Source organism: Populus alba, chromosome 11, assembly GCF_005239225.2.
Source record: "Populus alba chromosome 11, ASM523922v2, whole genome shotgun sequence".
Taxonomy (NCBI): Eukaryota; Viridiplantae; Streptophyta; class Magnoliopsida; order Malpighiales; family Salicaceae; genus Populus; species Populus alba.
Window position 1 is genome coordinate 1,848,577 of NC_133294.1, and position 16,938 is coordinate 1,865,514.

Here is a 16,938-nt window from a genome sequence, read left to right on the forward strand (position 1 = left end):
ATATCAGAACTTAGTTAAGTTTTATTAAGGTGACATCTCCTTGTCCCTTATCTACTTCAATTACCATCATTGATTCTTTTTAGTTAATAGTCGAGATTTTATTTACTTTTAGCTAATATGAAGATAGCAAAAGAAGTAGAAAAAAAAAAAAAAAGGCAACAACAGAAAGAAGAAAAAATAATAATAATAAAAGCATGGCTGCTGCATCGAAAAAAAATAAATTATAAAAGCATGGCTGCTGCATCGAAAAAATAATAATTATAAAAGCATGGCTGCTGCATCATAAAAGCATGGTGGTCTTTCAATATGTTTAGTATATCATAAAAGCATGGCTGCTGCATTTCTACTTTTCATATTTCAATAGTCCACAATTCGAGTTCCACTTGACGAAACAGACTATGAAAGTTCTCACTTGAGTTTAGCCAAAAAAAAAAAAAAAATGGAGACAACAACAGAAAGAAGAAAAAAGTAATTCATAAAAGGATGGCTGCTGCAACGAAAAAAGTAAATCACAGATTGGAGTTTCACATTAGGAACATGCAACTCTTTCTTAACGAAACAGACCATGAAATTTCTCACTTGACTTTTGCCATTGACTTGAGGCAAGGAGCTCCTCCATGTAAAAGGAAGGATAACTCTGTTGCCCAAAATAATTAAGACCAAGAAAACCTTATCAGTTATCAAAAAAATGTTCGCTCTGAAATTCTCCATATTCCTGCTTTCCTTTGCAGCCCTCACAGAAGCACAGGAGATCATTTTCCTTTATCATATATGCGCGAACACAACCACTTTCGTAAGAAACAGCCCATATCAAGCCAATTTAAATATCCTTCTCTCTTCTCTCGCCGCCAATGCAACCCGCAATGACATTAACGGATTCTATAACGCCTCTACAGGACATTTGTCGTGGCCTCTTTCTTTGCCGTGGCGATGTTAGTGTCGAAGTTTGCCGAGAATGTGTGAACCTTGCAAAAAACGATGTAGTCCAACGTTGTCCAAACCTGAAGGAGGCTATCATATGGTATGATCAGTGCTTCCTGCGCTACTCAAACAGTTACATCTTCTCCAGCTTGAGCCAAACGCCTTCGGTTGCCTTGGTGAATACACTAAATATAACTGTTGATGTAAAATTTAACAAGCAAGCGGTGGATGCTATATCTGATGCTGCTAAAGAAGCTGCAAGTGCGCCATCAGGTGAAAAAAAGTTCGCAGCCAAAATCGTTTCTTATACGTGGGAAGAATCTCTATACGTTCTTGTGCAATGCACACCGGATCTATCTAAATATGATTGTATTCGGTGTATTAACCTAACTCTCTCCTACCTACCAATTTTTATTAATAATAAGCAAGGAGGAAGAGTCTTGTTTCCAAGCTGTAATTTTCGATATGAAACTTATTTATTTTAGAACGTAGCTGCCGTCGTGGCCATGTCACCACCAACACTATCCACGCCAGTTGTTCCCCTCCCTCCATCTCCAGGCTCAATAGCAGATGGAAAAGGTTCTATTTTCTTCTTTATCATTCCAAAATCCTTCTTTATCCTTTCTTTAATATGAGATTCTGTTATCTTGAATAATGATGTGCAACAAAAACATTGTCACTGTGAAGGAGATGGAAGCAAATCTATGTGGGTTAAAGTCGGTGCAGGCCTATCCGCAGTTATTTTTGTGCTATTTTTCAGTGCTTGCACTTACACCATGAGGAGAAGGACGAATCTGAGAACAGGTAAGCATGTGAAATGTACCGAAAGTCCTGGTACTAAAAATTTTATATTATATATATGAACTACCTAGTTAGTTTCTATATACTTGCAGGTGATTTCCAAATATTTTTGAGATATAATCTTGACAAGAAATTAAAATTTTGAACCAGAATTCCTAACACCTTTGAATTTGCAAATATGTTGAGGTTAAGCTTGAAAAGAAGACTTAATTAGGCTGAGATTGAGTAATTGGCTTTAATTCCGTAAATTTTTCTCTAGTCAGGTCATCATCTGAAAAAATGCTAGTAGGTAGAAGGTTAAAAACAGAACAAAAATTTTGAATTGTGGAAACAAGAAGTACATTTACATGATGTTCGAAACCTATATAATCAATTATTAGCACTGCACAATATATCCTGCAGAGGAAATAGGAAATATCCAAGAGGATCAATTACAAAACTGGGCAGGACGAGCAACTGTTGGGGACGACTATTCAGACAAAGAAATTCAAGGATATGTGACATCCCTGGACCTGCCTTTGATCCGGCTAGATGTTATGCATGAAGCTACAAAGCAATTTTCTGATGAAAACAAACTTGGTCAAGGAGGGTTTGGCCCAGTATACAGGGTAATCAAGGCTATCAAGTCAATTACTTTATTCATTCAAAAAACAAAAAACAAAAAATCGAATTCTGTTATTTGTCAATCTCTCAATACACAAATTCGAAAATGCATCACACTTTGGCCCACAAATATTAATGCTTATTAGAATAGTTTGTGCTCAGGGTACGTTAGAGGATGGCAAAGAAGTTGCAGTTAAGAGGCTCTCAAGAACTTCTGGTCAAGGACAAAGAGAATTCCTGAACGAAGTCGTTTTAATCGCCAGATTACAACACAGAATCTTGTCAGACTCCTGGGATGCTGTCTGGAAAAAAATGAAAAGTTACTTATCTATGAGTATATGCCCAACAAAAGCCTTGATGTCATTCTTTTTGGTTAGACCCCTAAACCTGAAACACCTGCTTTTTTTATAACAAAGACCAGAAAGTGTAACTGATTTGATTTTTATGTTGATGCTACTCAGGTTCCAGCAATGAAGTCCTGCTTGACTGGCAAAGACGCTTGAGCATTATCAATGGAATTGCACGGGGGCTCTTGTATCTTCATGAAGATTCTCGGCTTAGAATTATTCACAGGGATCTCAAAGCAAGCAACATTTTGCTTGATTATGAGATGAATCCGAAGATATCAGATTTTGGAATGGCTAGGATTTTTGGTGGAAATCAAAGCGAGGCTAACACGAATAGAATTGTCGGAACTTAGTACGTATTACTACATTTTCATTCCCACAGTGTTATTGTTTTCAATTGTATACTTGTTTGGAACAAATGGATTTTCTTATTCTTTTCTTTATTCTTGTGAAAAAACAATTTCAATCTATTATTAGATCAGAGCTCATGAACTTTTCGTCATCACGGTTTTAATATTATTTTAAAGAATATTTAATTAAGTTAGTAAATTAGATTTGAAGAATAATTTTATATGAAATATGACAAATATTATTTTTCCAGCGAGGTGGCAAAGGTTCACAATGGTGCATTCTTGACTGATATAAATGATGCAAAAGAATTTTGCTAACCTCTTCATGCATATAAAGCAATTTGTTTCCTCTTGTGTCAATTAACAGTGGATACATGGCCCCAGAGTATGCTATGGCGGAACTTTTTTCTGTAAAATCAGATGTTTTCAGTTTTGGAGTGTTGCTGTTAGAGATTATCAGTGGGAAAAAAAACGTTGGCTTTCATCTTTCAGAAGAAGGCGAAAGCCTTCTCACTTTTGTAGGTTACAATTCATATCTTTTTATCCAAAAGAGGATTACTAGTAATGATTTTTGTTATCTCAATTCGGGAAGTATCTGAACTTTTTAGGCATGGAAACTGTGGTCTGATGGTCAAGGACTGGAATTGATGGACCCAATGCTAGAGAAATCTCGAAGGCGCGCTCGAATGGAGATAAGACGAGGGCTCGAAGGCGCGCTCGAATGGAGGTAGGATAGAAAATGCACTATCTTTGATGGTCGAGGGCTCGAAGGCGCGCTCAAATTGAGATAAGACGAGGGCTCGAAGGCGCGCTCGAATGGAGGTAGGATAGGAAATGCACTACCTATGATGGTCGAAGGCTCGAAAGCGTGCTTGAATGGAGATAAGACGAGGGCTCGAAGGCGCGCTCGAATGGAGATAGGATAGGAAATGCACTACCTATGATGGTCGAGGGCTCGAAGGCGCGCTTGAAAATAAATAAGATGAGGGCTCGAAGGCGCGCTCGAATGGAGGTAGGATAGGAAATGCACTACCTTTGATGGTCGAGGGTTCGAAGGCGCGCTCGAATGGAGATAAGACGAGAGTTCGAAAGCGCGCTCGAATGGAGGTAGGATAGGAAATGCACTACCTTTGATGGTCGAGGGCTCGAAGGCACGCTCAAATGGAGATAAGACGAGGGCTCGAAGGCGCACTCGAATGGAACTCAAAAGGAGGTAGAATAGGAAATGCACTACCTCAAGAGTGGAAACTGAAAGGTGGTGGAAATATAGAGAGATTTTTCAGGTAGCCTAATTCTCATGGGCAGCCTACCCAGGTTGAAAAATTCTCAAAAGTGAAAATTTTTCAAAAGAAATTTCAATGTTCGCCATTTCAAGTTGGCCTTCCGCTTGATGGATTCCGTTAGAATTTTCTCTAATAAAATTTGCAAAACTCATTGTCTAATGCCTCAAAGTTTAAATGATATGAATGCATCTTTACCCCCGCGTGGGAGGGACGCGCCGCCACTGTTCATGCAGGTCTAGGAGGTTCTCAGCACTGTTATAGATTTTTTCAGGGGTCTGTTTTGTAATTTCCAAATTGTTTAATGTAATATTTGTTTAGTTTTGAGTTCTTGTAATTTGTATTTTGTAAATATGGAAGAAAAAAAAAGGAAAAGAAAAGAAAAGAAAAAAAACAAAAAATATAGTAAAAGTGAATGTGTGTGTTTGTATTTGTTTTATTATATATATTTATATATATATATATATATTTTATGATAAAAGCGCAAAGGTAAAAGAAGAATTTAATATTTTGATTTGCTCACGGTCTAGAATTATTAACTTATATGTAAGTTGTATTTCTAATATATGATGAAAAGACAAAATTTTAAAATTTCTTTAACACATTAAATTCGCGAAGCAGCTTACCTCAGGTAGGGTGCGTTAGGGGTGCTAATACCTTCCCTAACCACAACTAGTCCCTTACCCGCGAATCTCAGACAAGACCAGTACATACGGTTTCCTAGTAGCCTTCAGTAAATTACTAGGTGGTGACTCCAACGAACCAATCAAGTAAAGCATAACGAGAAAAAATCGGCAGCCGATGCCGCACGGATTTTGACGTGCGACAATACAGAAGGGAATCTAAGGATAAACAAGGAAACAAAAGTTTAAACACAATGGTACTAGAACTTAGGATCTTTCAGCAGACTTAGCATGTTGAGGTTTATCCTTATCATGCTGAGGTTTATCATTATCATTAAGCTGAGCTTTATCCTTATCATTCTTATTCTTTTTTTTTTTATTCATGTGAAAAAGCAATTTTAATTTAAAAACAAACCATTAAATAAAGTTTTCTTACAAATTAAATTTACTCATACAAATCCATAACTATACCATAACTATACTCTATAGTGAGATTAGAGAACGCATGAACTTTCCCTCATCATGGTTTTAATATCATTTTAAAAAGTATTAAATTAAACGAAAAATTTTAAATTTTTAAATAAATTTAAAAAAATAATTTTATAAGAAATATTATTTTTCCAGCGAGGTGGCGAAGGTTCACAATGGTGCATTCTTGACTGATTTATATGATGCAAGAGAATTTTGCTAACTTCTTCATGCATATAAAGCAATTTGTTTCCTCTTGTGTCAATTAACAGTGGATACATGGCCCTCGAGTATGCTATGGCGGGATTTTTTTTCTGTAAAATAAGATGTTTTCAGTTTGGGAGTGTTGCTGTTAGAGATAATCAGTGGGAAAAGAAACATTGCCTTTCATCTTTCAGAAGAAGGCAAAAAGCCTTCTCACTTTTGTAGGTTACAATTCCTTTTTTTTTTTATCCAAAAGAGGATTACTAGCAATGATTTTTGTTATCTCAATTCAGGAAGTCTCTCAACTTTTAAGGCATGGAAACTATGATTTTAAGTACTGGGATTGATGGACGAGCAACTGTTGGGGACGACTATTCAGACAAAGATATTCAAGGAGAGGTGACATCCCAGGACCTCCCTTTGATCCGGCTAGATGTTATACATGAAGCTACAAAGCAATTTTCTGATGAAAACAAACTTGGTCAAGGAGGCTTTGGCCCAGTTTACAGGGTAATCAAGGCTATCAAGTCAATTACTTTATTTCATTAAAAAAAACAAAAAGAAAAAAATCGAAAATGCATCACACTTTGGCCCACAAATATTAATGCTTATTAGAATAGATTGTGCTCAGGGTACGTTAGAGGATGGCAAAGAAGTTGCAGTTAAGAGGCTCTCAAGAACTTCTGGTCAAGGACAAAGAGAATTCCATAACGAAGTCGTTCTAATCGCCTGATTACAACACAGAAATCTTGTCAGACTCCTGGGATGCCTGTCTGGAAAAAAATGAAAAAGTTACTTATCTACTGAGTATATGCCCAACACAAAAGCCTTGATGTCATTCTTTTTGGTTAGAACCCTAAACCTGAAAATCACCTGCTTTTTTTTATAACAAAGACCAGAAAGTGTAACTGATTTGATTTTTTATGTTGATGCTACTCAGGTTCCAGCAATGAAGTCCTGCTTGATGGCAAAGACGCATTGAGCATGAGCATTTATCAATGGAATTGCACGGGGGTCTCACTTAGTATCTTCATGAAGATTCTCGTCTTAGAATTATCACAGGGATCTCAAAACAAGCACATTTTGCTCGATTATTATGAGATGAATCCAAAGATAATCAGACTTGGATGGCTAGGATTTTGAGGTGGAATCAAAAGCCGAGGCTAAGCCACGAATAGAATTGTCGGACACTTAGTACGTATTCCTACATCATCAATTCCAGTGTTTTTGTTTTCAATTGTAGTATTTTGTTCAGAACAATGGATTTTCTTATTCTTTTCTTTATTCTTGTGAAAGGTCATTTTTAATTTTTAAAAAAACTAATAAATATTTTTTTTAAAAAATATATATTTTACTCATAAAAATCCATAAACTATACTCTTAGTGAGATTAAAACGCATGAACTTTCTGTTCATAATAGGTTTTAATATATTCATTTTAAAAAAGTATTAAATTAAAACTAAAAAATATTAAATTATTAAATAAATTTAAAAAAAACTTTTTATATCAAATATTATTTTTCCACCCGAGGTGAGTGAAGGTTCACAGTGGTGCATTCTTGACCGATTTATTTGATTGCAAAAGAATTTTGCTAACCTCTTCATGCATATAAAGCAATTTATTTCCTCTTGTGTCTATTTCAAAACATGCGTGGATACATGGCCCTAGAGTATGCTATGGCGGGATTTTTTTCTGTTAAAATAAAGATGTTTTGCAGTTTGGGAGTCTTGCTGTTAGAGATAATCAGTGGGAAAAGAAACATTGCCTTCTCACTTTTGTAATGTTACAATTCATGTTTTTTTACTATCAAAAACCACAACAAAGAGGAAGGCGCATCAATTTTGTGCTAGCTTATCTCTGGAAAGAGATCCAGCCCGTTGATCATATTTCCATGAGCTTAACGGCCTGATAAAGCCATAAATATCGAAAAATAATAAATGTTTAAAAGATTGAAAATCAGTTTAAATTAAAAAGTACTGAATAAATAATTGGAAACTAAGTAATTTATCTTTACTATATTTATTTTCCTCAATCTTCCTCTGTTTAAAACAATTTAAGCTACATATAACTTAGTTAAATGCATTTTTTAAAAAATTACCTTATCTCTTAAAAAATTATATTAAATCTTTATGACCATTAAAGATTGTTAAGCTAAATATGATATGCTGCTTTTGATAAATTATTTCAAGATCTACAAAAATATATCGATGCAATAACTCGTAAGCCACTATTGAGTATAAGTGCGGATCTTTACAGAGCGACTTTACTTTCTATCACCATCTATTAAATGAGATGCCTTGTCCCACAATTTACTTCTTCTCACATCTATTAAATGCTTCAAATTTTTTTTCTTCTTTTCACATTTCAGATATTCCACAGATTTGAAAGTTTCTAGGGAAAGATGACTCTATTGCCCAAAATAAGAGCAAGAAAACCTTGTTAGTTCTGTGACGCATGTATCACAAAATATTGGTTTGAATGACTCAGGGCTTTGTATGATGGTAGGCGTGTAATGAATTCGTAGCCATTCGTAGCCATTTGTGGTACTTGTCAAAGAAAAATTCAATTGTTGTCAACGAAGTGTAAATTAATTGTAATTACATAATGGGTCCATCTTTTCCAGGAAAAAGATGAGAACTGAGGAATACCGATACAATGAATTTTCCTGCACAACTCACCGACGGGGCTCTATTCCTATGGCGCAACCTTCCGAGGTCGTCCAACCTGCACATCAGTCTTACATATTGGGTCCTGGGCTTTGAGCTGCTGATGTCAGTATTTTCCCTTAGGAAGGAGCTGTAAAAATGTCAAAGATTTAAGATTTATATGTAACAAAAGATGCAAGTGTTGAAGGGTAAATAAAATTGTTTTTTGAAGTTTTATTTATTTAATACTTTTTAGTTTTTTTATATGATATTAAAGTTTTAAAATGAGTAAATAATTCAACAATCCTTAACTTTAAGAGATCAGAGGTTTGTTGTTTTTGATTGATTTTATGAAAGTTCAAAAACTTATGTTAGATTTTTATAATGCTAAGAAAATTTTGGTAGATATTTTTTTAATATATTAAACATATGTGGAGTCTATTTGTGAGTGCTTGTAAAAAATATTTATGATTGATATATTACTGTATAATGTTTAATTAAGTTGGAAGATTACCAGAGAGACCAGATCAGTTGATTATATTTTATTAATCATTTGCTTGAGTTTTAACTAAAGATAGACTTTAATTTAACTGTTAGTTATGCAATACTATGCAGAGGCACAATCACTAGTAAAGTTTTATTAATATGAGATACCCTTGTCCCTCATTCACTTCTATCACCAGCTTTCAATTTTTTTTTTCTTTTTTTTCGACATTTCAATATTCCACAAATTTATGAAAGCACTGTTCTTGTGGAATTTAAGGAGGTTTAATACTAACTATAAGCTGTTTGAAGATATGGTAATGATTGATTTTTTAAGTATTTTTTATTCTAAAAAAACACATTAAAATAATATTTTTTTATTTTTTAAAAAATAATTTTTGACATAAACACAATCAAAAATAATTTGAAAAAAATTAAAAAATAAGATTTAATTTTAAATAATAAATAATAAATAATAAATTGTTCCATTCCGTAGTGTCATATCTGGAGAGCTAATGACGCGCTGCAAGAAGCAGCATTCAAAGGTGTTAAAAAGGTGTTGCAGCCAAAAAAGTGAATTTATACGTTTTTGTGCAGCGCAAGCCTAGATGCCTATCTTCCATGTTATTGTAATCAAGTTAATCTATCTACTAGCTAACCTCATCTTAATCAATCATGTTTGAATAAGAGTCTTATTTCCAAAAGTTTAATTTTTGGATTTGAGAATTACTTATTTTCCAACGAATTTGTTTTTTCGATGCCATGGTACAACGACGCACAATCACACCAGTGTTCTTCTCCCCTCGCATCTCAGGCCAGAGGAGAAGGAGAGAGATACTTCTTTATCATTTTCATATGGATTGTATTATCTTGAAATAAGGATGTGCCATAGAAACATAGTCTTTATGAAGGGATCCCCCCAAGATTCACTATGAAGGCAGATGTGATGGATTCAAAATTATAAAATTAAACTTTAGCCAGATTCATAGGTTATAAAATGTATTATGAATGCTTTAAAGCCAAGGGTTACAATCTCTTTGTTGTTAACAATTGTCGCACCCAACATCGCGGAGGCCCTAAAAATTTATTCTCTTGAATTAATTATGGAAAAAGAACAGATTTCTGGCATCCGGTTCTTTTAAGGAAAAATATCTCGTTTGAGAATCGTTCACCTAGTATTATGGTCACTAGGAAACCCTAACTGGTTAACAGAGATTCTATGACTCGGGATTGGTTACGTAAAAGGGGAGATATTATCACCCCTTAAACCGTTCTGTCTAAGCAAACTGCATTGTTGGTTTGTCTTAAATTGCAAAATATTTATTAATTTATGCTGTGATGATTTTGTTTATAATATTCCCTGACTCTGGCGCCAAGTAAATATTCAAGCTCGAATAATTCCAACTCTGGCGTTGGTAAAAATTCGTAGCTACGAAAAAAATTAGATCAATATATTTTTTTTATTCCCTACTCTAGCGCCAGTGAATAAATAAATAAAAAATAAATTTTATTTTTACACATGCATTACATTTTTATTTTTCTAGCCTAAACAAAATAAAAATACAAACAAATAAAAATAATATAAATTTAAACTGGTATTTTTATTCCTGACTTTGGTGTCAGTGAATAAACCAATAAATTTACATTATTTTTATTCATGCATACATATTTTTTTATTTTTTTCTGTTTTTTTATTTTTTTGGGCTGGACTAGACATAACCTAGCCCGGCCTGGCCACTGCCCAAGCTAGTGGCCCGGCTGGGCAAAAGAAGAAGAAGCACGCGTGAAGTTAATTCATGCGTGCGTGAATAGTGTGAAGGTAATTAAATTACCTTCACACTGCATTTGACACTTATTGAATGCAGAGAAGGGAAACTTACCTGTGCTGCGAAGAACGGTGATGAAGATCATGGCGCGGTGGCTCTTTTCTTTTGTTTCCCGGTGTAGCTCCACTGTCCTTTGGATTTTTCTTTGTCTGTAGGCGCGAAATGGTTGCTTCTCCATTTTTCTTTCGTTCTCTGTTTTCCTTTTTTCCCCTTTGAGTTGTGTTTAGGAAGGAAAAAACTTTTGGTCCGACTACGACGCTAAGGATCCTGGAACCGGGGGTTGGCTGGACCCAAGCTTTCTCGGGTTCGTTGCTTTGTGTTTGCTCTGGTTCTGTGACTCTCCGTCTCTGTTCTTCGCCTTTTTCTGGGTTTTGTTGTGTGTACAATTTTTGTCTCTGTTTTTAGGGGTTTCTTAGTTCTGCTCCTCGGCGTTTCTCCTCCGTTCTCCCCCAGTTTTCTAGTTTTTTCGAGTCTGGGTTTTAGCTTCACCCCCCAATTTTTCTTTCGTCCTGCCTGGGTTTTTGCCTCTGTTTTCCCCCGCGGTCTTTTTTTCGCCCCAATTTCTTCGTTCTTCCTCTGTTTTATAGAGTCTGATCGGTGGTAACGGACGGCATGTAGAGGGACGGCAACATTGAAACGTCAATAACTGAGGTGAGTGGATGATTACTGCCCATAACTGCTGGAAACGGTCCCTGGTTAAAGACGAAGAAGATGAACAGTGCTATTTCAAACGACGCCGTTTTGGTGTATGAGATGGCCATTTGCGTTTTGGCCCACGAAGTTCCAAACATTTTATAATTAAGTCCCTGGTTTAAACTGTAATTGCCCCTAAATTTCGGCGCCTTTTACTAGTCCTTGAACTTTAATCTGTTGCAATTGTGCCCCCAATTAACCCCAAACTTTGCTATTTTTTTAATTAAGTCCCTGATTTCATTAATTTAATTAAGTCCAAGTCTAATTAAGTGTCAAAACTTATCAATTCTCCAATTAAACATTTAATTGGATTAATTAAATTAATTCCAAGTTTAATTAAGTCTCAAAACTTATTAATTCTCCAATTAAATCCTTGGTTGGATGAATTAAATTAATTTCAAGCTTAATTAAGTCTAAAAACTTATCAATTCTCCAATTAAACCCTTAATTAAATTAATTTCAAGCTCAATTAAGTCTCAAAACTTATCAATTCTCCAATTAAACCCTTAATTGGATTAATTAAATTAATTCCCAAGCTTAATTAAAGTCTCAAAACTATTAATTCTCCTTTCATCTTTCATCTTTTGGCTTTCATCTTTCAGAAGGAAGGCGAAAGCCTTCTCACTTTTGTAGGTTACAATTCATATCTTTTTATCCTAAAGAGGATTACTAGCAATGATTTTTGTTATCTAAATTCAGGAAGTCTCTTAACTTTTCAGGCATGGAAACTGTGGTCTGATGGTCAAGGACTTGAATTGATGGACCCTATGCTAGAGAAATCAAGCGTAGCAACCTGAGGTGTTGAATGCATCCATATTGGGGCTGCTCTGCGTGCAAGAGGATCCAGCAGATAGACCCACAATGTTATCTGTGCTTCATATGTTGGCAAGTGATACCATAACACTCCCTATCCCTAAACAGCCAGCATTTTCTACCGTAACTCTATTTAATCAGGCACTCCAAACATTATTTGCCAGACTTCGAGCCAAAGCTGCATCAGGGAACTCCGTAAAGAAGTTCGCAACTGGAAACCAAAGTGCCGGAGATGAAACAATATATGCTATTGTTCAATGCACGCCTGACTTGTCTGAGGGGCAGTGCTCCAGTTGCACGCCTGACCTTTTTCGGATGATTACAACCTGTTTTGATGGGAACGTAAAAGGGAAGATTGGAGCTAAACTCATAAGACCAAGCTGCAATTTGAGGTGGGAGGCTGAACAGTTTTTTAATGGTACACTTGAGATATTACCATCACCTCCACCACCACAAATATCATCACCTACATCTCTTCCCGCACCAGCACAAGGTAGGCCTTGGATTGTTATTAACTCCCTCCTGCACTTTGATTTTGATGTTTTGATTTAGTAATTTTTACAGTTTAATGATCCTTAAATCATTCAATTTTAATTAGGTATGGCAAAAAAGAAAAAAGAAAAGTAGGAGTGCTTGTACCATGTTTAATTAATTAATATTAACAGTAGAGTAAATTACAATAACCTTCTTGAGATATTATAAAATTATAGAGATCATCAAGAAAAAAGTCTTCTTCATATATAAAAACATATTACAGAAGCTTTATCCAAAATGCATTTGAAAAGATATTTAAATTGAAAAATTAAAACAAATTAGAGAAAGAATATAAAAAAATGGGACTTGGTTATTTTATTAGTACATCAGCAATATTAATTTCAGCCATTTCTTATTTCTTATTTTTATATTTTTATCTACTTTTGGAATTTTTTTTATCTAACTATTTTTTTTTAAAGCAGCAATTAAAGATATTTTTGGATATAGTCCAGGTGTTTTGTCAAATATTCAAAAATTTTAATGTTTTCTATAATTTTATAATAGGAGTTATTGTAATTTCTATATGTTTTCTACTTACATATAGTTAAATGGATTGATACAGTGCTCAAGATGATACAGGGAGTAATGGATTGATATGATTTCAGGGAGCACTTCCTAGCGGACAAGAGATTGCTGTGAAAAGACTTTCTAAGGACTCTGGGCAAGGAGATTTGGAATTCAAAAATGAAGTCTTATTGGTGGCAAGACTCCAGCACCGGAATTTAGTCAGGCTTCTAGGTTTCTGCTTGCAAGGAATTGAAAGGCTTCTTATCTATGAGTTTGTGCCTAATGCGAGCCTTGATCACTTCATATTAGGTAAGGCTAGGAACCAGCTAATTTACAATCGTATTATAAGCAATTGACTCTTTCCCTTGAGTAACTTGAGCCATGCGATTCCTTGAAATGTAGATCCAAACAAGCGTGTGCATTTGAACTGGGAAAAACGTTACAAGATTATTGGAGGAATTGCTCGAGGGCTCCTTTACCTTCACGAGGATTCTCGACTTCGAATCATTCATCGTGACCTCAAAGCCAGCAACATTTTGTTAGATGAAGAGATGAATCCGAAAATGTCAGATTTTGGCATGGCGAGGTTGTTCGTAGTGGATCAAACTCAAGGCAATACAAGTAGAATTGTGGGGACCTAGTAAGTATCTGAACATGATAAACAGCATAATTACCATTTATTAAGCTCATCCTTTGTTGCATTGTATCAAAGAAGAAGAAATGAAAAGTCCCAACAATATAAAAGATGTTAAACATTGTTAAAATTGTCGAATCTAATAATATTGAACTTTTCGTTGATGATAAACAGTGGCTATATGGCTCCAGAATATGCAATGCAAGGACACTTCTCGGTCAAGTCAGACGTATTTAGTTTCGGGGTGCTAGTTTTGGAGATTGTGACTGGTAAAAAAAATAGTTTTCGCAATGGAAATGATATAGAGCACCTTATGAGCCATGTAAGTATAGAACAATCCACAAATCAAACACGTTATTTAAGGCTTTATAGGGATATCTGCAAGCCCTTCAATATTGTGAATTCACTTTGGATAAATTTTGTAGGCATGGAGAAACTGGAGGGAAGGGACTGCTCAAGATATGATAGATCCCGTTTTGAGCAGTGGCTCAGCCACAGAAATGATGAGATGCATCCACATTGGGTTACTCTGCGTTCAAGAAAATGTAGCTGAAAGGCCGACAATGGCTTCAGTAGTTCTCATGCTAAGCAGCTCTTCCCTAACATTGCAAATACCTTCTCAACCTGCGTTTTTTATGAGCAGCAGCACATATCAATCAGATCTGTCATCCTCAATGGGGCATAATTCAAGGGTGACTGAGTCCTCGCTATCTGAATCTGTAGCTATCCCTTTGTCCAAAAATGAGGTTTCAATTACTGAGTTGTATCCTAGATAATGGTTTAGATGCAGAGATTTAAAATAAAACCAGTTTTGTGGTTTCAGTCAATCATTTGAATGTTTGGATTTGGATAAATATTTGACATCGTATCAATGTTTTCATTACCTTAGAATATCATTACTTTTATTTTTTCTACTTAGATTAATAAAATTAAACATAAAATTTAATTAAGGACCTATCAATGTTTTTGATTACCTTAGAATATCATTTTGATGAAATACTTTTATTTTTTAATAGTCTGTATTATTGTTATAAAAAAAGATAGCATTTTGTTACCACTTTTAAATAGAAAAAATAAAGTTATTAGAGACAAAGAGGACATGTTTTCATGATTTGCCCCTTAACAATTAAAAATTAAGCCCCTCGCATTGTATAATATTGGAATCATTTATATAAGAGAAAAATATAATGAAACCTTTTTATTTTTCATGAGGTAATATGTATTGAAATTGATATATATATATAATATATATATGATGAAAAAAAAAAGAACTGATTGAAGAATAAATTAAAATTTGAGTCAAGATAATATAAATTGAAACTTTGAAGACTTAATTAAACTTTGGATTAGTTTAATTAATCCAATCAAGAGTTTAATTGAATAATAGATAAGTATGGGCACTTAATTAAACTTGAATTTAGTTTAATTAATGAAACTAGGAGATTAATTGAAGAAATACCAAACTTTAGGGTTGATTTGGGTTAAAATGGCAAGAAATTAAGTATAGTACCATTATGTACATAGTGATAAACTTAAAGGGCTTAATTATAATTTACCAGGGGGCTTGATTACAAAATTACAGAACGTTAGTTACCAAATTGAAAATGGCTATTCCCATCCCAAAACAGCCCCGCTTCAATGGACATTGTTCATCTTCTTAAGCAAAACAAACTGGAAGAGGAAAAGCCGCTCGCGCCTCACGATGCGTCTCCATCATCAATGTAACGGTCTTGTGAGTCCATTTCATTTGCCTTACCAACGCATGGCATTCTATGGCTTTATATAAGCCAGAGAAAAGCCACAAGCGGTGGGGGATAGAACCGAGGGGACAGAAGAGAAAATGCTGGGGGAAGACGCAAACAGAGGAAATTTCAAGAAACAGAAGGGAAGAACACAGAGAAAAAGAAAAACGAAGATCAGGGAGGAGGAAACACACAGAACAAAGAAGGATAGAAAACACAGAGAGAGAACCAAGAAACTAGGGGGGAAAAGGAACAAACACAGGTGACACAAAAAAAAAACAGAGCAAACACAATAGAGAGAGAGAGAGAGAGAGAGAGAGAGAGAGAGAGAAGAGGAAGGGACCTATAAAGTAAAAAAAGAGGGCAGAGAGAAAGAAGACTAGAGAAAAAACAAGAGGAAAACGAAGGAGGAGAAAATAGCATCAGCCGACCAGCCCTCCATGCATAGTTTTAAAACCCGACCTGGTAATCGACCCGATTTAATGATCGGGTCACGGGTCAGATGGGTTGACCCGGGCTGACCCGGGTCAACCCAAAAAAATCAAATAAAAACTTCAATAAATACAATTCCCCTCTCTTATCCCTCTTTCTCATCAATCCGCTTTCCAACTTTCAAATTGCTTTCCAGCTTTCCAATCACAAATGAATATTCTTTTTTAATCAACAGCAAATAGGCATTCTCTTTGAATTGAGAATAGAAGGTAAAGACGAAAAGAAAATCTTAAAGAGAGAGAGAGAGAGAGAGAACACATGGGTATCAGAACAAAAAACAACAGCAATCATGCTTCATCGACAGCGCTGGTATTCACGCACAGAACTTTGAAGAGGGGCTTTTCAAATCATGTCTTGATGCAGGATCTGATCAAAACCGGGGATGTTGTCTTCAATGGAATCTACATGAACGAGCAGGGATCACTACGAAGAGGATGCCGTGTTTGGGGTGGAGGTGTATTACGGGCAGTCGGGCACAGGAGCTATGCGATTGAAATTGCTTTTTCTTGTTATCTTTGTCTGCAATTTTGCATCGTTCATCCTTTATCTGCATCGTTTTGACTTTAAATGGCCAAAATGAACAACGTCGTTTCCCGACTCTGTATGTATAAAAAAACAAAGAGGCTGGGTCTCAGCCAGGTTTGTCCGGGTCGGCCGGGTTCCAGGTCGACCCCTCAGGTCGACCGGGTTTCACCGGGCCAACTCCTTGGCGGGTTTTTACTTAGACCCGGACCGTCCTAGGCCCGGGTCGGCCGAGTCCCGGGTCGACCCGCCGGGCCGGTCCGGGTTTCAATACTATGCCTCCATGCGTTTTCCCTCCACTTTGCATTTTAATTACTGTGTTCTTGTGAGCAGTTCACGCACACCTGCGAGTTAAAAAACAATATCCAACCGTGTCACTAGCTTCGGCCAGCTATGTCAAATATAGCCCATACAAACTGGATTGTAACCAACCCAAAAATAGCTGAGGCT

The 16,938-nt window shown here is 35.6% G+C and overlaps 1 protein-coding gene and 3 pseudogenes across 1 annotated transcript; all 4 read left to right on the forward strand.

Annotated features, from left to right (window-relative positions):
• Positions 1-204: 204 nt before the first annotated feature.
• Positions 205-1,406, forward strand: LOC118049028 (cysteine-rich receptor-like protein kinase 25; annotated as a pseudogene).
• Positions 1,363-4,594, forward strand: LOC140954280 (G-type lectin S-receptor-like serine/threonine-protein kinase B120; annotated as a pseudogene).
• Positions 4,595-5,912: 1,318 nt separating this feature from the next.
• On the forward strand, positions 5,913-6,740 carry LOC140956151 (G-type lectin S-receptor-like serine/threonine-protein kinase At1g61420). Its single transcript, XM_073412626.1, has 3 exons — positions 5,913-6,107; positions 6,229-6,283; positions 6,538-6,740. The coding sequence occupies exons 1-3, from the start codon at positions 5,913-5,915 to the stop codon at positions 6,738-6,740; spliced, it is 453 nt and encodes a 150-aa protein (XP_073268727.1).
• A 5,365-nt stretch (positions 6,741-12,105) lies between these two features.
• LOC118049029 (cysteine-rich receptor-like protein kinase 44) lies at positions 12,106-14,508 on the forward strand (annotated as a pseudogene).
• The last annotated feature ends 2,430 nt before the right edge of the window (positions 14,509-16,938 follow it).

Bases quoted from the DNA above. Each gene is read 5' to 3' on its own strand.
- LOC140956151 (XM_073412626.1), top strand. From the start codon at position 5,913: ATGGAAACTATGATTTTAAGTACTGGGATTGATGGACGAGCAACTGTT. The intron at 6,108-6,228 runs GTAATCAAGGCT...GATTGTGCTCAG, and splicing joins GCTTTGGCCCAGTTTACAGG to GGTACGTTAGAGGATGGCAA. The intron at 6,284-6,537 runs GTCAAGGACAAA...GATGCTACTCAG, and splicing joins GAGGCTCTCAAGAACTTCTG to GTTCCAGCAATGAAGTCCTG.